General features: G+C 43.6%; 3 protein-coding genes across 3 annotated transcripts in view; 2 read left to right on the forward strand and 1 right to left on the reverse strand.

The window, feature by feature from the left end:
- The window catches only part of LOC138984372 (uncharacterized), a 49,281-nt gene extending 31,392 nt beyond the window's left edge, over nt 1-17,889 (forward strand). The window contains exons 3-6 of the mRNA XM_070358213.1: nt 2,141-2,205; nt 2,893-3,056; nt 6,568-6,688; nt 17,752-17,889. Coding sequence (XP_070214314.1) covers nt 2,141-2,205; nt 2,893-3,056; nt 6,568-6,620 — 282 coding nt within the window. The 3' untranslated portion in view covers nt 6,621-6,688; nt 17,752-17,889. The remainder of the gene's footprint in view (nt 1-2,140; nt 2,206-2,892; nt 3,057-6,567; nt 6,689-17,751) is intronic.
- A 243-nt stretch (nt 17,890-18,132) lies between these two features.
- On the forward strand, nt 18,133-22,035 carry LOC102275867 (U3 small nucleolar RNA-associated protein 14 homolog A). The gene has a single exon (XM_070357860.1). It carries the CDS (start codon nt 18,133-18,135, stop codon nt 20,440-20,442), a length of 2,310 nt encoding a protein of 769 aa, XP_070213961.1. The 3' UTR covers nt 20,443-22,035.
- Nucleotides 22,032-23,459, reverse strand: part of CATSPERB (cation channel sperm associated auxiliary subunit beta) — a 184,180-nt gene continuing 182,752 nt past the window's right edge. Inside the window, 1 exon segment of the mRNA XM_070358214.1 lies at nt 22,032-22,235. Coding sequence (XP_070214315.1) covers nt 22,032-22,235 — 204 coding nt within the window.

Genomic DNA, 23,459 nt, shown 5'->3' on the forward strand with positions numbered 1-23,459 from the left:
CGGCAAGAATACTGGAGTTGGGACTTCCCTGCTAGTCCAGTGGCTAAGACTCCATGCTCCCAATGCAGAGGGCCTGGGTTCAGACCCTGGTTGAAGTAGATCCCATGTTCTCCGACTAAGACCTGGTGAAGCCAAAAAAAAAAAAAAAAAATACTGGAGTGGGTTGCCATTCCCTTCTCCAGGGGATCTTGCCAACCCAGGGATTGAACCCAGGTCTACTGCATGTCAGGCAGATTCTTTACCATCTGAGCCACCAGGGAAGGCATCTTATATTTAACCTTAAATAAGGGAGAGATTTTAAAGCACATATAAGCAAGAGACAGTTTTTGATATTAATATGTCTAATTCAGGTTAACAAAAATAATCTTTATAGTTTCAGAATTACAGATTATATTACTAAAACTGATAACAGTGAAAAGACATGGACTTTTAGAACAAGGCAGTCTTGTGTGAATTTGGGCTCTGCAACATTCAGGGTGAGGATCCCAGGAAAAATAACTTTATTATAGTAAAGATTAAAGCTAACAGATACCCTTTTGAAAATAGTTTACATGTCTGTAACGTAAGTGGTATACAGTAAATGTTAGTCTTCTTCATTTATACTTTATAATATGATGTAGTTTTCAAAGCCTTATCGTGTGTATTCTAATCTTTTATCCTTATCCTAACATTGTGAGCAGGTAATATTATTTCCAGGTTAGATAGCTAATACGTAGGAGAGCTAGTTAAAGGAATTAGAACCTAGATTTTCTAATTTTAATATAGGACTCCTTTCACTCTACCACAATATGATTCAGAAAGGAAGAATGGAAGTTGTAGTAAAATGCCCTCATTTTATAGACGATGGCCCAGAGACCCAGAAAGGGATTGCTCAAAACATATGCCTAGTTCTTGGCAGAGAACTAGATTAGAACCAGTGCATAAAGGGTTAACAAAATTCTTTTTATTAGGTTAACAAAAAACTTCTGCGAGAGTGTTTGAACTCTTACTAACTTTCTAACTCTGTTTCTTTGGTAACCTGATCAATAAGGTGTGTTGACTGTGTTACCAGGCAGTACTGCTTGTGGTGAAAATGATTCCTGACTGGGAAGCTGTGAGAACTGTAAATACTTGGTCTCCCTTGGGCTTCCCTGAGTGTGCTGACTCTAGTCACCTGGAAGATATGCCTATAAAGTTGTCACAAGCGATTTTACTCCTCTAGGAAGTGGGGCTTCTACAGTAGGGCAGCTCCCCGCCCCGTGATGTGAGTCTCATGTCCTTGAACTGAGCCCTCTACTGGGGGTGGAAGAGAACCACGCCTGCAGGGCTGTATGGACAGCTACCAGAAGCCCTCTGAGAGCCATGCCTGACTCTGTCGCCTGGTAAGAGGGGGATCCTGTCCTATATCCTCTCACCAGACAAGGGGGTCTTGTGACTCTGAATGTTGAGAATCCATACTTTAGACCTAAGACCACCCTGAGGGCATCATGGAACACCCATCTCTAAATTCTTCCATTGCAGAAATAGGAATAGAAAACTACTGCTTCCAAATTCCACTCACAACCCAGAGAGGTTGATGTGAATGATGGAAAAAGCACGTGCTTCTGAGCAGGTGTGACGCGAGTTCAAATTTCCACTCTGCCATTTACTGTGTAAGCAAGATACTCAACTATTCTGAACCTCAGTTTTCCCATTGGTAATATGAAAAGTCTACTTACCTTAAAGGGTTGTTTTAAGCAACAGTGTGTATGTAAAGTACCTAGAATATAGTTATTGTTGCTGTTGTTATTGCTCAGTTGTGTCTGACTCTTTGTGACCCCATGGACTGCAGCATGCCAGGCTTCCCTGTCCTTCACCATCTCCCAGAACTTGCTCAAACTCATGTCCATCGAGTCAGTGATGTCATCCCACCATCTCATCCTCTGTTGTCCCCTTCTCCTCCTGCCTTCAATCTTTCCCAGCTTCAGGGTCTTTTCTAATGAGTTGGCTCTTCACATCAGGTGGCCAAAGTGTTGGAGCTTCAGCATCAGTCCTTCCAATGAATTCTCAGGATTGATTTCCTTTAGGATTGACTGGATTGATCTCCTTGCAGTCCAAGAATACAGTAGGCATTCATTAATTTGTATATTTTATGATTATTATGTTTTATCCTCCAACTCAGGAATCAATCCAAGTTTGCCAGAGCACGTGGCTTCCTCTTCAGATACCAACACTGAAAGATTCTGGGTAAGTAAGCAAACAAGCTCTCTAGGAGGACCACAGATGCAGGTCTTGGGGCTGTTGAACAACGTCCTGCCCCTCCCCAATCAGGGGCCAACTGAGTGAATCTCCAAACTCTTTAGCATACAATGACTCAATCTAAGAAGTGCTGCCATTTACAGAGTTCCCTGAGGAAGTTTTCTTTCACAAACCTTTCCTTGCTGGTCTGCCCCATATCCCTGCTTACAACTCAGCCCCTGTTGACCTTTTGCCAGACTGATTTCACTTCATTCAACATTTAAATAAGGCTTCTACCAATCAGAGGCACATTTAGTTTTTTCAGTATAGGTCAGATACATTTTGACCAAGTTCACTGATGACATGATCAGCTATTTTTATGTATTTTCAGTCACTTAGTCAGGTCTGAGTCTGCAACCCCATGACCTGTAGCCCACCAGGCTCCTCTGTCCATGGGATTTTCCACACAACAATACTGGAGTGGGTTGCCATTTCCTTCTCTAGGGGCTATTTTTTATAGGTTTATAAAAATATTTTTAAAGAAAAAAAGTTATAATGTATTTGAATTATGTCTCCCCCAAAGAGGACTCAGTAAATGGTACCCAGATGCTGGAGACAGACTCAGTTACTTGTATAATAAGATTTCTGCTCCTAATAATGGCAAATCTACATTTACATTATAAAAATCTAACACAGGTTGATCTGTTATCGGACCCCACGTCCAAGGTCAGGGGTGGCGGCTGAAAGGAGCAAACCCACGTCCAAGGAGCGGCTGTTGCGTGGGCGCAGGAGGACCAAGAGGAGCTACTCCACATTCAAGGTCAGGAGGGCTGGCTGTGAGGAGATACCCCACGTCCAAGGTAAGAGAAACCCAAGTGAGACGGTAGGTGGTGCTAGAGGGCATCAGAGGGCAGACACACTGAAACCATAATCACAGAAAACTAGCCAATCTGATCACACGGACCACAGCCTTGTCTAACACAATGAAACTAAGCCATGCCATGTGGGGCCACCCAAGACGGACGGGTCATGGTGGAGAGGTCTGACACAATGTGGTCCACTGGCGAAGGGAATGGCAAACCACTTCAGTATTCTTGCCTTGAGAACCCCATGAACAGTATGAAAAGGCAAGATGATGGGATACTGAAAGAAGAACTCCCCAGGTTGGTAGGTGCCCAATATGCTACTGGAGATCAGTGGAGAAATAACTCCAGAAAGAATAAAGGGATGGAGCCAAAGCAAAAACAATACCCAGTTGTTGGATGTGACTGGTGAGAGAAGCAAGGTCCAATGCTGTAAAGAGCAATATTGCATATAGGAACCTGGAATGTCAGGTCCATGAATCAAGGCAAATTGGAAGTGGTCAAACAGGAGATGGCAAGAGTGAATGTCGACATTCTAGGAATCAACGAACTAAGATGGACTGGAATGGGTGAATTTAACTCAAATGACCATTATATCTACTACTGTGGGCAGGAATCCCTTAGAAGAAATGGAGTAGCCATCATGGTCAACAAAAGAGTCCGAAATGCAGTACTTGGATGCAATCTCAAAAACGACAGAATGATCTCTGTTCGTTTCCAAGGCAAACCATTCAATATCATGGTGTTCCAAGCCTATGCCCCAACCAGTAACGCTAAAGAAGCTGAAGTTGAACGGTTCTATGAAGACCTACAAGACCTTTTGGAACTAACACCCCAAAAAGATGTCCTTTTCATTATAGGGGACTGGAATGCAAAAGTAGGAAGTCAAGAAACACCTGGAGTAACAGACAAATTTGGCCTTGGAGTACAGAATGAAGCAGGGCAAAGGCTAATAGAGTTTTGCCAAGAGAACGCACTGGTCATAGCAAACACCCTCTTCCAACAACACAAGAGAAGACTCTACACATGGACATCACCAGATGGTCAACACCAAAATCAGATTGATTATATTCTTTGCAGCCAAAGATGGAGAAGCTCTATACAGTCAGCAAAAAGAAGACCGGGAGCTGACTGTGGCTCAGATCATGAACTCCTTATTACCAACTTCAGACTTAAATTGAAGAAAGTAGGGAAAACCACTAGACCATTCAGGTATGACCTAAATCAAATCCCTTATGATTATACAGTGGAAGTGAGAAATAGATTTAAGGGCCTAGATCTGATAGATAGAGTGCCTGATGAACTATGGAATGAGGTTCGTGACACTGTACAGGAGACAGGGATCAAGACCATCCCCATGGAAAAGAAATGCAAAAAAGCAAAATGGCTGCCTGGGGAGGCCTTACAAATAGCTGTGAAAAGAAGAGAAGTGAAAAGCAAAGGAGAAAGGGAAAGATAAAAGCATCTGAATGCAGAGTTCCAAAGACTAGCAAGGAGAGATAAGAAAGCCTTCCTCAGCAATCAATGCAAAGAAATAGAGGAAAACACCAGAATGGGAAAGACTAGGGATCTCTTCAAGAAAATTAGAGATACCAAGGGAATATTTCATGCAAAGATGGGCTCAATAAAGGACAGAAATGGTATGGACCTAACAAGCAGATGATATTAAGAAGAGGTGGCAAGAATTCACAGAAGAACTGTACAAAAAAGATCTTCACGACCCAGATAATCACGATGGTGTTATCAGTCACCTAGAGCCAGACATCCTGGAATGGGAAGTCAAGTGGGCCTTAGAAAGCATCACTATGAACAAAGCTAGTGGAGGTGATGGAATTCCAGTTGAGCTATTTCAAATCCTGAAAGATGATGCTGTGAAAGTGCTACACTCAATATGCCAGCAAATTTGGAAAACTCAGCAGTAGCCACAGGACTGGAAAAGGTCAGTTTCATTCCAATCCCAAAGAAAGGCAATGCCAAAGAATGCTTAAACTACCGCACAATTGCACTCATCTCACACGCTGGTAAAGTAATGCTCAAAATTCTCCAAGCCAGGTTTCATCAGTACGTGAACCGTGAACTTCCAGATGTTCAAGCTGGTTTTAGAAAAGGCAGAGGAACCAGAGATCAAATTGCCAACATCTGCTGGATCATGGAAAAAGCAAGAGAGTTCCAGAAAAACATCTATTTCTGCTTTATTGACTATGCCAAAGCCTTTGACTGTGTGGATCACAATAAACTGTGGAAAATTCTGAAAGAGATGGGAATATCAGACCATCTGACCTGTCTCTTGAGAAATTTGTATGCAGGTCAGGAAGCAACAGTTAGAACTGGACATGGAACAACAGACTGGTTCCAAATAGGAAAAGGAGTACGTCAAGGCTGTATATTGTCACCCTGTTTATTTAACTTCTATGCAGAGTATATCATGAGAAATGCTGGGCTGGAGGAAGCACAAGCTGGAATCAAGATTGCCGGGAGAAATATCAATATCCTCAGATAAGCAGATGACACCACCCTTATGGCAGAAACTGAAGAGGAACTAAAGAGCCTCTTGATGAAAGTAAAAGCGGAGAGTGAAAAAGCTGGCTTAAAACTCAACATTCAGAAAATGAAGATCATGGCATCTGGTCCCATCACTTCATGGAAAATAGATGGGGAAACAGTGGAAACAGTGGCAGACTTTATTTTTTGGGGCTCCAAAATCACTGCAGATGGTGACTGCAGCCATGAAATTAAACGATGCTTACTCCTTGGAAGGAAAGTTATGACCAACCTAGATAGCATATTCAAAAGCAGAGTAAATATTCAGTTCAGTTCAGTTCAGTTCAGTCGCTCAGTCTTGTCCGACTCTTTGCGATCCCCTGAATCGCAGCACGTCAGGCGTCCCTGTCATCACCAACTCCCGGAGTTCACTCAGACCATCCAGCCATCTCATCCTCTGTCGTCCCCTTCTCCTCCTGCCCCCAATCCCTCCCACTTTGCCAACAAAGGTCCGCCTAGTTAAGGCTATGGTTTTTCCAGTGGTCATGTATGGATGTGAGAGTTGGACTGTGAAGAAAGCTGAGCACCAAAGAATTGATGCTTTTGAACTGTGGTGCTGGAGAAGACTCTTGCGAGTCATTGGACTGCAAGGAGATCCAACCAGTCCATCCTAAAGGTAATCAGTCCTGGGTGTTCATTGGAAGGACTGATGCTGAGGCTGAAACTCCAATACTTTGGCCACCTCATGTGAAGAGTTGACTCGTTGGAAAAGACCCTGATGCTGGGAGGGATTGGGGGCAGGAGGAGAAGGGGACAACAGAGGATGAGATGGCTGGATGGCATCACCAACTCGATGCACATTAATTTTGTTGAACTCTGGGAGCTGGTGATGGACAGGGAGGCCTGGCATGCTGCGATTCATGGGGTCGCAAAGAGTCGGACACTAATGAGCAACTGAACTGAACTGAACTGATCTGTTATATTTTCAAAAGGTGTTCATAAACTATTGTGAAATTTCTTTATTTAGGGGAAAAGCCTCCAAATCATAAAGAAGATAATATAGACTCTGGTAGAGAATAGAGAAGAGGAATCCTTTAAAAAGAAAAATTAAATCTCTACAAAATGTATAAAGCATGGTTGTGAGAAAGGTGAGTTTTTGTTTATTTTAGACACTATCCTGAAAACAATAGACAATAAGTGAAAGGAGCACATTCTGTTGATTATAAATACTAAAAATATTGGGCTTCCCTGGTGGCTCAGCAGTCAAGCATCTGCCTGCAATGCAGGAGCCTTAGGAGACTCAGGTTCAGTCCCTGGGTTGGGAAGATCCCCTGGAGAAGGAAATGGCAACCCACTCCAGTATTCTTCCCTGGAGAATCCCATGGACGGAGGACCTGGTGGGCTACAGTCCATAAGGTCAGAAAGAGTTGGACATGACTGAAGTGACTTAGCACACAATGATTATATATCCCATACCTGTAACTCACCACGTTACTGGAGGTAAGAAAACACTTGACTGTGTTATTCTTTTACAGTTTTTTAACATCAGAGTAACAAGGAACAGTGTAACTTATTTTCTCCTAAATAATATAAAACACATGTTTTTGGTTATACATTTTTTAATAACAACAAACAAATGAAAAAAATTATACAACTCAAACAGAAGAATCATGATATACTTTCATATTGCAATCCATCTTGCCCAAGATATTATTTAAATCTATTAAATCTTTGTTGTTGTTTGGTTGCTAGTGGTATCTAATTCTTTTGTGACCCAGTGGACTGTAGCCTGCCAGGCTGCTCTGTCCATGGGATTTCCCAGTCAAGAATGCTGGAGTGGGTTGCCATTTCCTTCTCCAGTGGATCTTCCCAACCCAGGGATCAAACCCACATCTCCTGCATTGGCAGGCGGATTCTTTACCACTGAGCCCAACTAAATGTTTAAAAACTGTTAATTCATACACAAAATATAGATTTTTCACTGAGCACAGCAGATCTGTAATTCACCAGGGAACCAGCTCATCTTTCACTTCTCCCATTTTCTTATTCTCCCAGACTCAAAATCTTGATATTACCTCAAACTTTTTTCTTCTCCCCAATTTTTTTTTTCTCCTGCATTTAATCAATTTTCATATGAAAGTCATAGTTTTTGATTCATCCTTTCCTTGGGATTCTACTCTCACCACCTCAAGTTGGGGCCTCACTACTTCAGTTGTGGATTGCTACAATAGCATCCTAACAACTATTTTTCTAGTTTGTCTTTTTTTTTTTAAATATTTATTTATTTTATTTATTTATTTGTCTGTGCCAGGTCTTAGTTGCGACACGTGGGATCTAATCCCTGACCAGGGATTGAACCTGGGCCTCCTGTATTGGGAATGCAGAGTCTTAGCCACTGCACCACCAGGGAAGTCCCTGCTCTTGCCTTTTCAAATTGTCCTCTTCTCACTGGTTAAGTTGGTATCTCACATATTACTTTCATCATGCTTTAAGAACTTACCTACCTACTACTAACTTCTCAGATTCATGTATCCAAGGACCTAATTATGTCTTATTTATCCAACATTAGACTCCTCTTCCTCTGCATCCTCCTTCCAGAAAACATGTTTGAAGTCTTATTTAACTGACACCAAAGGGATAAGTATTTAACTGACACCAAAGGGCTTCCCTGCTGGCTCAGATGGTAAAGAATTTGACTGCAATACAGGAGATACAGGTTTGATTCTTGGGTCAGGAAGATCCCTTGGAGGAGGAAATGGCAACCCACTCCAGTATTCTTGCCTGGAGAATCCTATGGACATAAAGGAAGGAATAACGGACAACACAACGTCCTCACACAGTCTGCATCAAAAGGAGTGGTGGGGTGCGGGAGGTTTCTCTCGTCTCTGATCTGCTTTCAGTCTCTCTAATCAGTCACTGGCAACAGCTGTGCTTCTAGGGAGCGTCTGCCAGGGATATGTCGGGTCCTATACAAGTAATCTTGGAGAAGGCAATGGCACCCCACTCCAGTACTCTTGCCTGGAAAATCCCATAGGCGGCAGAGCCTGGTAGGCTGCAGTCCATGGGGTTGCTGAGGGTCGGACACAACTGAGCGACTTCACTTTCACTTTTCACTTTCATGCATTGGAGAAGGAAATGGCAACCCACTCCAGTGTTGTTGCCTGGAGAATCCCAGGGACGGGGAGCCTGGTGGGCTGCCATGTCTGGGGTCGCACAGAGTCGGACACGACTGAAGCGACTTAGCAGCAGCAGCAGCAGCATACAAGTAATCTTGGAGAAGGCAATGGCACCCCACTCCAGTACTCTTGCCTGGAAAATCCCATGGGCAGAAGAGCCTGGTAGGCTTCAGTCCATGGGGTTGCAAAGAGTCAGACACGACTGAGCGACTTCACTTTTACTTTTCACTTTCATGCATTGGAGAAGGCAATGGCAACCCACTCCAGTATTCTTGCCTGGAAAATCCCAGGGACAGAGGAGCCTAGTGGGCTGCCGTCTATGGGGTCGCACGGAGTCGGACACGACTGAAGCGACTTAGCAGCAGCAGCAGCATACAAGTAATCCAGCATGAAATCAGATTTCCAGGTGTCCGTGGGGAATGGTAGCCATGGAGGTATCGGCTCAGGTCTCTGCTCCAGAGAACCTGCAACCGAGGATGGGGTCGGCAAACAGCCTCCAGTTTCCCCACCTCGTTTCCCTGCAGTGTTCCCTGGGGGAAATGCCCTCCCTCGGCTTGTCTCAACCAAGGGAGGCCTGCGCCAGAAGGGACTTAGAACTGGCCATTTCTGCTTGACATGAAACTCTTCTCAAGGCAATCCTGTTCCTAGGCTCACCCCTGGCTGAGACTTTTTTAGGATGGCATGCAGCCTGAGTCTCCTCTCCCTTCCCCTTCCTCTCTCCTTCCACCGGAGGCTCTGGGGCTCCTGTTCCCTCCTCTTTCTTCATTCATTCTCTCAGGCATATCAGGTTCCATCTTGGAAGCTAGAGCAGGACCCTGAGACTAGCTCTTAGATTCATAGGAAAACCTATAAATCCCCACCGTTCCTTACTTGGGTCCTGGAACTTCAGGCAAGTTATGAGGCCTAGATTCCCCCAGTTGTAGGGGGATTGTGTGAGCCAAGACCAACTCGCTGAACAGAACTTCTCCACTGACAATCATTTCTATATTACCAACCTTTGTTTTTTCTGATGTTCTTCCTAAATTACTACCACAAAATGAGTTACATCTTCTTACAGTGGTCTATGGATCAAACATTTTCCCTTACAGGAATTTTTTTTAATTCAAATGGTCCCTCCCACCCAGCCGCCCCCCGCCGCCACACACACACACATTGAAAATGCTTACTATTACTTAGAATCTTTAACTTGGTATTTTTCATTTCGGTTTTCAATTTTTAACATCTAATTCTCTTTCCTTGATTAATTCTGCTAGAGATAAACAGATTTGAAGTATCTTTTTTTCATTCATTCAACACATACTTAGTAATGACTACGTATAAGAAACAATTTGCTGAAAGAAAAGATAAGATGGAAACGAAATATAAAAAATTCTTGATAAAGAAAAAATTATTTTAAGCTCCTGTTTCAAAAAAATACATTCCCAGGAATGAGACTGTGATAATTCTATCTCTATTAACAAAATTGATTTTTTCCTAAGATTGCTGTTAATTTGCAATAATTCATTTTAGACAGATCAATTTGTTATCAGAGGGTTAATTTTTTCTTCTAAGTCCCAAAGGAAAACTACATGTTCTTAAAAATATGATTAAAACAGAAAAAAAAATTGACCAGAATGATTATCAATTTTATCACAACCAGAATCTCTGAGATTTATGAATGGCATGATGGCAAATCAGAAAGTGATCTCTTTTTTTAATTTGATCCTGAGAAATGTTCACAAGATATAACCAATTTATTCAGAGACAGGATCTAACATGACAGATTCTCCTGTAAACTGATCTAGGTTGGGGACCAAAGGAGAGTTAGGATGAACCACTGCTGCTGCTGCTGCTAAGTCGCTTCAGTCGTGTCCGACTCTGTGCGACCCCATAGACAGCAGCCCACCCAGGCTCCCCCGTCCCTGGGATTCTCCAGGCAAGAACACTGGAGTGGGTTGCCATTTCCTTCTCCAGTGCATGAAAGTGAAAAGTGAAAGTGAAGTCGCTCAGTCGTGTGCGACTAGTAGCGACCCCATGGACTGCAGCCTTCCAGGCTCCTCCGTCCATGGGATTTTCCAGGCAAGAGTACTGGAGTGGCTTGCCATTGCCTTCTCCAAGAATGAACCACAGTCTGACCCCAAACCATTTTTCCAAGAGAATTACTTTATCTTAGGTATGCTTATACATGCACATACACATACACCCACACACACACAGATACACACACACAAAACACAGAAGACTAAGAAAAGATATAAAAATTTTAGGTGGTATGATTTTAATTTTTCTTCCTCATACTTTTATTTTCTAAATTCCCCCATTACTACTCTTAAGAAAACAAAGACAGATGAAAAAGAAACACATAATTATATACATATCATAGTGATCCTCAAAACCTCTTCTTCTGAGTCCTGCTTATTCATTTCAACAAATATTTATTGAGTGCCTACTCAATAAATTGTGGGATGTGCCTATTGTGCCTGTGGGATGTTACATATCGTGCTACTTCATCTGAACATCTTTCATAGAAGGGTGCTCTCATATCATATTTATGTTCTCCTGTTCATCCCCAAATTTGATATAAAATATTTTTCATTCCTCATTCACTTATTGAACATCAACCATGTGTTAGTCACTACCCTGGACAGGCATTAAAAGGAAATGTGATAGAAAATCAGCACCACACCTAGTGAAGAGGAGAGACAAGTGTGTAAAGAGCAGACCCAGGCTAAGAGGTGTGATAATATAGAACTGTGCAGTGTTGCACTACTCAAAGGAAAGAAAAACTCCTTATCAAAGAAAGCTGGGAGAGAATTTCTCAGTAGAGGAGACATTTCAACTGGACCTTGAATGATGGGTCAAATGATCATGGATGAGAAAGGAGACTGGCAGAGAAGGAGAAGGCTGGCAGAGAGGTGGAGGCTGACTGGGAGGCTCTGTGGGGCAAGCTGGGGACAGCAGGGAGGGCTCCCAATTTCAAAGCAGGCAGAGGTTCTAATGACACTGGCTGGCGTCTACCAAGAAAGGCACGGAGGGGGTCGATGGGCTTGGAGCACACATCCTTGTTTGGAGGTAGAAGGACTCCAGTCACCCACCAATCCCAGCTCTTTCCCCTTCCCTTCCATCTGAATTGCACTGCGGTTTGCCCAGAGCTCTCAGCCATTGACACTCAGTCATTGATACCATGCTCAGTCCTCATCTCTGCTCTCCATAGGCTGCATCAGGTTTTTGTTCTTCAGCAGTTAGAGGGATTGCCAAGCCAAATAATGGTTTTTCCTTTTCTGGAAATGGTGCCAGTGAACAGAAGGTGAGGTCTGCATTGCTTGACTTTGTCCCTGGCCATAGCTGGTTGATCTAGGAATAACCATCTGGTCTTTCAGCCAATCAGGTTCCTGCTGAGGACTTTTAACCTGAACTGGGAGCCCCACAATGGAAGTTCTAGTTGTGTGTATGTGCAGGGAGTTTAGTTACATGATGGCAAAGTGTGAGGTTGCTCAGGAACTCCTGACACTGTAGCCTGAGCTGCTTAGGTTAATCATGGACTTCCTGGCTGTGACATAAGATGGGGGTGGGCAGGAAGAGGGGGTGGATATTAGTTGAACACTGAAAGAGGAATATTGTAATTTAGAATGGTTGCTTCTGATGGTGCTGAGAGACTCAAATCCCAGTATAACTGACCTAGCAAAAAAGCCTTCCTCGGAACTGTCTTGTTACCCTTCTGAATGAAGCTCTTATGGCTGTGGCCCAAAGCTGAGATGATGAAAACCCAGTTCAGAACAGATTTTGAGGATTTCTGAAGTACACTTCCAGTTGAATTCACAACCCAGGTAAATATTGTTAATGAATATCAAAGTGGTAGATTAGATTTCCAAGTGTGTATTTCAGTTGTGTCCGACTCTTTGTGACCCTATGGACTGTAGCCTGCTAGTCTCCTCTGTGCCTGAGATTCTCCAGGCAAGAATACTGGAGTGGATTGCCATGCCCTCATCCAGGGAGGAGATCTTCCCAACCCAGGGATTGAATCCTTGTCTCCAGCATCTCCTGCATTGGCAGATGGGTTCTTTCCCACTAGTGCCACCTGGGGAGCCCTTTATACTTCCACAAATGACTAAAATAATCCCTCCTAACCATATAGGCTCTTCTGCCATGTCACCTTGCCATTCAAAAGAGGTGGTGTCTGTTTCTCCTGCCTTTGAACCTGGGCTGGCATTGGGACCACCTTGACCAGTAGAATGAAGCAGAAGTGATACTCTGAGACTTTGAAGTCTCACGTGTTAAAGTCTGGCGGTGCTCACTTTAGTGTTCTGGGGGAAGCCACCTGCCATGTAAGAAGTCCAATTACTATGAAAGTACAAGTCTGTGAGTAAGCCAAAGCTATTAATAGCTTCATGGAGATGCCACATGGAGAGACAGATGCCTTTTGGCCAGAACCCAGCTGCTGCAGTCAACCCAGCTGAGGAGCCAGATGTGTGAGTTAGGAAGCCATCTTGGGCATCCTAGCCCTGGCCCACAAAGAAGCCTAAACTTGTTCCTTTGGAGGATGGTGCTTTCTGATAAGCCTGCTGCATTTGGTGGCCTTCAGTGAACCTCATCTCTCAGTATTTATGATTGTGCATAGTCCTCCTCCCTTAAATCTGGGCGAGGCTGGTGATTGGCTCTAGCCAATAGAATGTAGATGGTGTTACGCTAGTACTAGGCCCAAGCGTGGCAGTTTCCTCTTGCATTTTTAGGAGACCTGAGCTGCCGTGTAAGAGGTCCAACTAACCCGTAAGGAAGCCACATAGAGGGGCCAGGTAGAAAAGAAATAGGTCCAGAGACTACTACATGGAGTGAGAAAGAAGCTCAGACATCAGGTGCCCAGCTGAGCTGAGTCTCCAGCCAGTCCTCCAGCTGAGGATATATGAGAGGGGTCATTGGTAAGACCAGCAGAAACACCCAGCTGAGTCCAGCCCAGGCTACCATCTTGAGAAAATAAAATGGTGGTGGTTTTGTTGTTGTTCTGTCGCTCAGTTGTGTCTGACTCTTTGCGATCCCATGGATGCAAAGATCACCTAAATTCTTATTTAGATCTAAATTCTTCCTTCAGTGAAACCAATGCCAGTTCCTGCTGTGCTTCCCTTGTAGACCAAATCTAAAAATCCCTCCTTTTGCCTACTCATTGTCCAATGGTGGATTCTGACTCAAACAGGAGAGTGTTAAGCACTATCAGAATAGAAGAGTTATACCATAGAATTGCAAATTACAGAGTATGCTCATTTTATTGTTAAAACTCAGAGGAAATGTTTATGGACCAGGAATTTTGAAATGCTTGAAAAAAATTGAAGAACATAATTTGTGATTATTTTTAATTCATTGTCATAGTGATATTGTATTTGTTATGCTAGCTAAGGCTGCTGGCTGGGGTTCTAAGGGATTGGATTGACTAATGTAAATTGGGCCCAGTACCTGCACTATGTTAGGTGATGCTGAAAGGCCAGAAAGCACCTGATACAGTGGAGAGAGAAGAATTCAAAGACTAATAACACCCAGAAGTCTGTCTCCCTTTTTTCATCATTAAGAGCAGATTGATAAGGGAAGCATCTGAGTCTTTTAAAATGTACTCCCTGACACTCCCTGTATAATAGCTAACACTTATAATAGCACCTTCTAGATGCCAGGCTCTGTTCTAAGCACTTTACATATATTAGCTCCTTCAATTCCCAAGGAATTGAATGAGGCAAGTAATGTCATTTTTATATTGGCAATAAAACTGAGACACAGAGGTCACTTTCTCAAGATGACACAACTAGAAAGTGGCAAAGACAGTAGATGATCCTACTCTGGAGTCCAAGCTCTTAACTGCCATCTTGGTAGGACTGGTTGAAGGCAGGCAGTGCTGCACTTAAATATGGATCCCTCATATTGATGGAAACGAGAGGTGCCAAAGATGACCACATCCCCTGTGCTCATTATAATGACAGCCAAGTGGGCACCTAGCCATGGCACCTAGAGGGCCCTGGCACCTGGCATGTTGCTTCCATGTCAAGTATGGGCCTTCCCCTGGCCATTTAGTGGCATGCTGTAACTCTTCTGCCACTGTGACTCTGTGCCCCAGTCTAGTGGGGAGCAAGGCGACCATCTCATGATGTAGTAGGACCCTAAGAGCATAAAGAAACAATTTCCTAAGATATCTTGGTAAGATTCCATGATAAAATAGAAAATTAAAGTTAGTAAGAATACGCTTTAGCAAAGTTTGGATGAATTCAGTATTCTGGATCCCGTAGTGATGTCCCATTCCAAAGTAAAGAACAGGCTAGAGAACCGCACATTCCCTACTGCCAAGACAAACGATGCCTGGAAATGGGAGGCTGAACATGCCACATACCATTTAGAATTTCTGCTCTAATAATTTTGGTTCGAAAAAATGGACAGCTTTGAGTGGGATCTAGCCCAGTTCCAGCTGCAGTACAAATTGGTTACTCTTCTCTCATGACCCAGTAGACCCATGAACAAATTTAAGCCTTGTTTGTGTCAAGAACTGTGAAGGATCTGAGATACTTAGCTACTTGCTAAGTAACGACGTAGTTCTGGTGATGCTGGTGGAGGACAGAAGACACCGGGACAAAACAAACAACTCATTAATTTCAACAACAGCAGTAGCCAGAGGATCAGTGTCTTTGTACCACACTTTGCACCTGAGCCCTCAGTTCAGTTCATTCGCTCAGTCGTGTCCGACTCTTTGCAACCCCATGAATCACAGCACGCCAGGCCTCCCTGTCCATCACTAACTCCCTGAGTTTACTCAAACTCATGTCCATTGAGTCGGTGATGCCATCCAGCCATCTCATCCTCTGTCGTCCCCTTCTTCTCCTGCCTGCAATCCCTCCCAGCATCAGGGTCTTTTCCAATGAGTCAACACTTCACATGAGGTGGCCAAAGTATTGGACTTTCAGCTTTAGCATCAGTTCTTCCAATGAACACCCAGGACTGATCTCCTTTAGGATGGACTGATTGGATCTCCTTGCAGTCCAAGGGACTCTCAAGAGTCTTCTCCAACACCACAGTTCAAAAGCATCAATTCTTCGGTGCCCAGCTTTCTTCACAGTCCAAGTCTCATATCCATATATGACCACTGGAAAAACCGTAGCCTTGACTAGATGGACCTTTGTTGGCAAAGTAATGTCTCTGCTTTATAATATGCTATCTAGGTTGGTCATAACGTTCCTTCCAAGGAGTAAGCATCTTTTAATTTCATGGCTGCAGTCACCATCTGCAGTGACTTTGGAACCCAAAAAATTAAGTCTGACACTGTTTGCACTGTTTCCCCATCTATTTGCCTAGGGTGACACAAAGCAGGCTAGATGACAGGTGCACACATGATGAGTTGCGTTACCTGGTAGGAACCCTGAACTTACAGAACCTGAGACTGTTACCACAGGCAGTAAGCATGCTGCCTTTTGCTCCATAAAAAGATGAATTCCTTGTACAGTAGGCATGTGTGCCCATTCGCTCGGCATGTCTTATCCACTACCATGTGTTGCTCCATTTCTGTCACTTTATGTACCAACACAGGGAATGAGGTGATAAAAAATGAGAATAGTAAGGCTCTGACGAATTTGGAATTTTTCCAATCAGGAAATCTGGAAAGAAGTTAATTTAATTTCCACGTACATTTAAGTGTTGTATTATAATCAAACACTTAAATTTTAATTACCCGTAGGGGGACAACAACAATCTTTTCAGCACACTGGAACCTTAGACATTTTAATCCCTCACGATTTGCCTCTGTCCTATCCTCATTCATATCACAAAAAGAAGTGAGGTAACGGGTAGATGTTTTGGGGATTCATAGCATTATTTTTTTTAAGTCTTTTTTGAAATTTTGTTTCTGTCTTATGTTTTGGTTTTTTGGCCATGAGGCATGTGGGATCTTAGTTTCCCAACCAGGAACTGAAGCTGCACCCCCTTAACTTCTGGACCACCAGGGAAGCCCCCGTTGCATGATTGCTACTCTGCTATCCAGAAACGTGGATGGTCTTATGACATAAAGAAGTCTACCGAAAGTTCATGCACAGTGGTCCTGGGGACGCTGTGATTTCTCCCGTTGGATGAAATGTATGTTCCATGTTGGAGATCCCCAGCATACAGGGATGCTTGAGATAGCTGGAACACAATAAAATGGGAAGTAAGGGGTGGAGAATGAATGTGATTATTTTTAGATTTCACTTAATAAGCCACTGCCAACAGTTTTGCTTTTTGAGCTCTGTTAATCAAGTGACCTATCTAACCAGTGTAAAAATACCAGTGAACACAACAGTGACCCCAGTGATTCCACCAAGACTGCCATGTAGCCATTTTTGTGCATTAGAAAAACAGGCACAAGAGGGGATCATCAATCTTATTGAGAAAAAATAGAGATGCTCTAACACAGGGAAAAGTGAAAGTCTCTCAGTCGTGTCCAACTCTTTGCAACACCATGGACTATACAGTCCATGGAATTCTCCAGGCCAGAATACTGGAGTGGGGAGCCTTTCCCTTCTCCAGGGGATCTTCCCAACCCAGGGATTGCACCCAGATCTCCCACATTGCAGGCAGATTCTTTACCAGCTGAGCCACAAAGGAAGCCTGTAACACAGTGAGGACCAATATTAATTGGGTGTCTTTCAGGCCACACACTTTTACTACCAAGGATACCCCAAGATAAAAATCCATATAAACTGAAAAAAAAAAAAAAATCAATGGAAACTAACTTACAGAGTGATAGGTATCTGATTGCCAAAGCCTCAGATCCTTCAGGAATGAAGGCATTTCATTGTTTGGGGCAAAGGATCCTAATCAAATGAGGTACAGTTCAGAGGCAAGGCAGCATGTGGAATGTGTGGAGGAGAGATAAACCTAAGATAAACTAAGCCAGCTTTAGGGGCTTAGTTACGGGGTCATAAAAGTCACTTTTTTTTTTTAAATTTTATTTTATTTTTAAACAACATAATTGTATTAGTTTTGCCAAATATCAAAATGAATCCACCACAGGTATACAAGTGTACTAATTATCACCATTTTCTTCCTTTTTTGACAAGAAATTAAGAGAAATTGATAGCACCTAGAGATCCTGGACTCCAAGAACAGTGGCTCTATGACATTATCTCTGGAATCCCATCATTAGCTGACTTTGGATGGACTGTTTTCAGGGAAGAGGTGAATAAATTTGTGGTCACATGAAGAATGAATTAGCTGAGCAGGGGTATCTTTGAACACACAGGAATACAGATGCATGCATACATGGCATCCTACAGCTCAAACAGCCAAAGTGTGGACCACAGGATGGAATCTTAGGTTAAATAACTTTCCTGAGGTCACACAGCTTGTAGGTGATGGAGCTAGATAAAAACCAGGCTATAAGATGTTAATATCACCTTTCGACTTCCACTCCTGGTCCATGTGAGAGACAGGCTGCTGAGATGAGCAGGAACCAGGCTGCAGAGAGCAACCTTCTGGCTTTGAACCAACAGAAAGAACTAGAGGATTTGCCAAAAGACTACCCCTTGAGCACCAGTGAAGATGAAGGGGACAACGATGGGGAAAGAAAGCATCAGAAGCTTCTGGAATCAATCAGTTCACTTAATAGAAAGGATAGGCAGAAATTGGCTGAGAGGTCTGAGGCTAGTCTGAAGGTGTCAGAGTTCAGTGTAAGTTCTGAAGGATCAGGAGAAAAGCTGGTCCTTTCAGATCTGCTTGAGCCTGTTAAAACTTCATCCACATTGGCTGCTGTGAAAAAGCAGCTGAATCGAGTGAAATCGAAGACTGTGGAGTTACCACTTCACAGAGAAGAGATTGAGCAGATCCACAGAGAAGTGGCATTCAATAAAAGCTCCCAAATCCTCTCCAAATGGGATCCTGTTGTTCTGAAGAACTGGCAAGCAGAGCAGCTGGTTTTTCCCCTGAGCAAGCCCCAATCAGTCTTTGCTCCCATTGAACATGTGGTCAGTGGCTGGAAAGCAGGAACTCCCCTGGAGCAGGAGATTTTTGATCTTCTCCATAAGAATAAGCAGCCTGTGACAGAGCCTTTACTGACTCCTGTGGAAAAGGCCTCTCTCAAAGCTATGAGCCTGGAAGAGGTAAAGATGCGCCGAGCAGAGCTTCAAAGGGCCCGGGCCCTGCAGTCCTACTATGAGGCCAGGGCTCGGAGAGAGAAGAGAATCAAGAGCAAAAAGTATCACAGAATTCTGAAGAAAGGAAAGGCCAAGCAAGCCTTAAAAGATTTTGAGAAGCTGCAGAAGGTCAATCCTGCTGCGGCACTGGAAGAACTAGAAAAACTTGACAAGGCCAGAATGATGGAGCGAATGAGCCTTAAGCACCAGAACAGTGGGAAATGGGCAAAATCAAAGGCAATTATGGCCAAATACGACCTGGAGGCTCGCCAGGCTATGCAGGAACAGCTGGCCAGGAACAAAGAGCTGATGCAGAAGGTCCAGGCGGCCTCTGAGAGTGAGGAAGAGGAGGAAGTCCAGGAGGAAGAGGAAGAACCTCTTGTCCCTGACATGGTGAATGGGGTGCAGATAAAGGCAAATGGACTGAACCCCTGGATGTTCCAGAATCACTTCATTGTTGCCAAAGAGGCTGAGGTCCAGAAAGACCTGGAAAATCCTGCTGAGCCTGAAGCCCAGGAGACTTCTGAAAGTGAGGAAGAAAGAGCAGTGGTGGAGGAAGAAACTCTCTTGAAAGAATTTGAGGAAAGGCGATCACTTAGACAGAAGTCTGAGCTCAACCACATGGCGGAGCCAGTGCACAGACATGTAACAAAGGATCCTAGCAGCCAGGAGGTTCTGTCCGAATTGAGGGCACTGTCTCAGAAACTCATCACAGAGAACCATCAGTCAGGGAAGCAAGAACTGAGTTCAGCGAGGACAGCTCAGAGAGAGGAACCTGCCAGGGAGGAAGAGGAGCCTATGTTGCTGCAGAGGCCAAAGAGAGCTCAGACTCTGGATGAGCTGGAGGAGCTGGGCAGAGAAGGGTGTGTTGAAAACAAGGAGCTTCCCAGAACTGCAGTGGAAGGCCTGCAGTTGGAGAAGAATCTAAGTAATCATATTGGCACCCCCAAGGAGAAGAAAAGGAAGGAGCAAATGATTGATCTCCAGAACCTCCTAACCACAAAATCGTCTTCCGTGAAGTCCTTGGCAGTTCCCACGACTGTACAGGAGTTGGAAGATGAAGAAGAGAGAGATCAAAGGCAGATGATAAAGGTAGCTTTTGCTGGGGATGATGCCATCAGAGACTTCTTGAAAGAGAAGAGGGAAGCTGTGGAGGCGAGTAAGCCAAAGGACCTGGACCTGACTCTGCCTGGCTGGGGCAAGTGGGGTGGTATGGGCCTGAAGCCCAGTGCCAAGAAGAGACGCCGGTTTCTCATTAAAGCCCCTGAGGGTCCTCCAAGGAAAGACAAGAATTTGCCAAACGTGATCATCAGTGAGAAGCGGAACATCCATGCAGCAGCTCATCAGGTGCAGGTGCTTTCACATCCATTCACACACCATCACCAATTTGAAAGGACCATCCAGACCCCCATAGGATCTACGTGGAACACCCAGAGGGCCTTCCAAAAGCTGACCATGTCCAAGGTTGTCACCAAGCCAGGCCATATCATTAAGCCTATCAAAGCAGAGGATGTGGGCTACCGATCTTCCTCAAGGTCGGACCTCTCTGTCGTACAAAGGAATCCAAAACGACTTTCCATACGTCACAAAAAACTTCTGGAGAATAACTGTGTGGATTGAATTGGTGAAGTAGTGACACCTTGGTGCCGGGAACCAATAGCCCCGACTGTTCCTCCACTGGCCTGGTTTTACTTGGAGCTGCAAGATGATTCCAAAACAAGCTTAGCACACCATGGGTGTAGTTAAGCCACATTTTAGAAATAAAGGCATTTTTATCTACTTAACTGAAAAAAAAAAAGATGTTAATATCAGGGGCAAGTGAGTGTGGGTTATATGAGAACTCTTTGTACCACCATAATAACTTTTCAGTAAATGTTAAAGTAGTTAAAAAAATTTATTAAAAGAAGAAACACAGGTTGTCAAACTCTGTAGTTTACACTTTTAATCTCTGTGCCATGTTTAATCTCTGGATCCCTAGCCCAAGTGATGCTCTGAGGAGCTGACAAATTCCTGTCTCCTAGGTCCCCAGAATGGGTCTCCTTCCTCCCCACAGACAAGCACTCCTTGTCCAGATTTTGCTTTGATTTTCTGGCTTCCTGTAGTATCCTTCCAATAAACTCCCTTTTCATTGTAATTAGACAGGATGGATTTCTATTACCTGCAACAGAACAGCAATTCACAAAGCCAGGCACTGTTCTAATTACTTTGTTTGTATTAATTCATTTGGCCTTCACAACAGCCCTATTAGGTAGGTATTAATATTATCCCCATTTTACAGGTGAAAACACTCAGGCACAAAGAAATTAAATGATTTTCTCAGGTCATACATCTCGGAAGTGGCAAACTTGTAATGTCTGGCTCCTGAGTCTGAGTGCTGGGTCTACCCTGCCCACTGTCCTCTCAGAAGAACTTTCAGGATACACAGGCACGGCCATGGTTTGCGGTTCCCAGAACTGGACTCTCCTGGGCTGGGTGCCTAGCCTTGCCCCATGTTGTTAAGAGCAGACTGTGGCTCCTCCTGGGCTTTTTCAGGAGGGTGTAACTCTCTGATCTCCAAATGTACTGGCCATCTTCTGACGACCTGGGAACGGGTGCTCTCAGAGCACACAGAGGTGCATCTTTTGGAATTCTACATGTCACATGTGGTTCTGTAAACCAGTACCGCCCCCAGACTCAGCCCCATGACGGGGTCACATTCCCTCTTTAGGTATTACAATCTGATTTTGAAGTTGCCTCAAGAAAACCCAAATGGCTTCACCTGTAATTCCCACGAGGTTCTGAAAGCATACATGGACATGGGCCTCCTTTATCACCTATCTTTCCCTCATCAACTGTCTTTCCCTGGCAGGACTGCATTCTCCTTATTCTAATCAGAAAAGGACAAGGCTCAGAATGGGCTCCAGTCAACAAAAGCTATAGAATAAATACAGAAAACCCGTTCCCCAAGAGATGGTTATCATTTTTCATTTTCTTAAAAATCTCAAGGAAAATTTTCTAAGTGTTAACATAAGAAATTTTCTATGTATCCAAAATAAGAGAATGGAATGGTAAACATGTTGACAAAGTGTAATTTGAGTTAAAATGCTAATTCTGTAGTATTTTATCTAATTTTTACATTAACATTTAAATATATTTTTTCTAGGAATTCTCTAATGAAACTAGGAAATACAGAGAAAATGATGATTATCATTTGTTCAATATTCAGATTTTCATCTATAAACTAGCTAATTGGCAGTGATATTTGTGGGGTTCACATTGTTTCTTCTAATCAGTTTTTTGAATGTATCCCATGGGTGGATATTACGTATTTGGAACATAAATGCTATAAAAATTAATCCCCCTAGCAGTACAGCTGCTGCAACAGCAATAAGTGTGTGTCCTGGAAACGGCAGAGGGACTTCGTCAACATAAATCTGCAACAGAGAAAGCAAAGTCTTATATTTAAGTTTTCTGAGCTCAGCAATTCAAAACATTGAACTTGACATGATTCACACAATGGTGGAAACACTACTACTCATATAGCAATATTCTGTCCAGACCAATATAGATATTCAGCCTCCACAAACCTTAGAAACAGTCTCTTGGCAATCTGACAGGTAACAATGTGCACAATTTACATAGGGAATAAGAATTCAATTTATATCCTGTATCTTTATCTTTCATCTTTTTTCTTCTTCTTAATCTTTTTTCCTACGCTTGGGCTTACTTGCTCTGTGGCATGTGGGATCTTCCCAGACCAGGGATCGAACCCGTGTCTCTTGCATTGGCAGGCAGATTCTTTACTACTGAGCCAACAGGAAAGCCCTATCATTTGTCTTTAATGGCAGAAGTGGTCAGACAGAGCACTTACACAGTAGGAAAACATTCTGTGTTCAGTCACAGAGGAAGAGGCAAAGTGCCATTGGAACATGGTGAAAGTGAAAGTGGCTCGGTCATGTCAGACTCTTTGCGACCCCATGGACTATACAGTCCATGGAATTTTCCAGGCCAGAATACTGGAGTGGGTAGCCTTTCCCTTCTCCAGGGGATCTTCCCAACCCAGGGATCAAACTGGGTCTCCTGCATTGCAGGCAGATTCTTTACCCGTTGAGCCAAAAGGGAAGCCCAAGAATACTGGAATGGGTAGCCTATCCCTTCTCCAGTGGATCTTCCTGACCCAGGAATTGAATCGGGGTCTCCTGCATTGCAAGCTGATTCTTTACCAACTGAGCTATCAGGGAACATGGAACATGGTGAGAAGTGCCTGACTGCTTAGAGTAACCAGGGAATGTGCTTCCCGATCAGAATCTTGGAGAATAAGAGGAGGAGGAGAAGGTACATTCAAGGTAGAGGAAAGAAGCATGTGCTCTTCCAGACTACCATCTCTTCAGAAAATTCTCAGTATGAGTGACAACAGTGGGAAATTTCTGTATATTTAAAATGTTTCCTCTGCCTGAGAGAATAATTAATAAAAACAAGTTCCTAGAGGGGAGACAGGACACTGACAGAAGCAAGGATCTTTTCCTCTGAGACTAGAGGTAAGGATGGACGCCATGTATGCTACAGGTAGAAATGGGGGCATATGGAGGGTAAAATGGTTCAAGCTTACGTTTTCCCTGTGAAGTAAGAAGCAAGATTATCTTTTGAGGTAGGAAAGT

Source organism: Bos mutus, chromosome 21, assembly GCF_027580195.1.
Source record: "Bos mutus isolate GX-2022 chromosome 21, NWIPB_WYAK_1.1, whole genome shotgun sequence".
NCBI lineage: Eukaryota > Metazoa > Chordata > Mammalia > Artiodactyla > Bovidae > Bos > Bos mutus.

Bases quoted from the DNA above. Each gene is read 5' to 3' on its own strand.
- LOC102275867 (XM_070357860.1), top strand. From the start codon at position 18,133: ATGAGCAGGAACCAGGCTGCAGAGAGCAACCTTCTGGCTTTGAACCAA.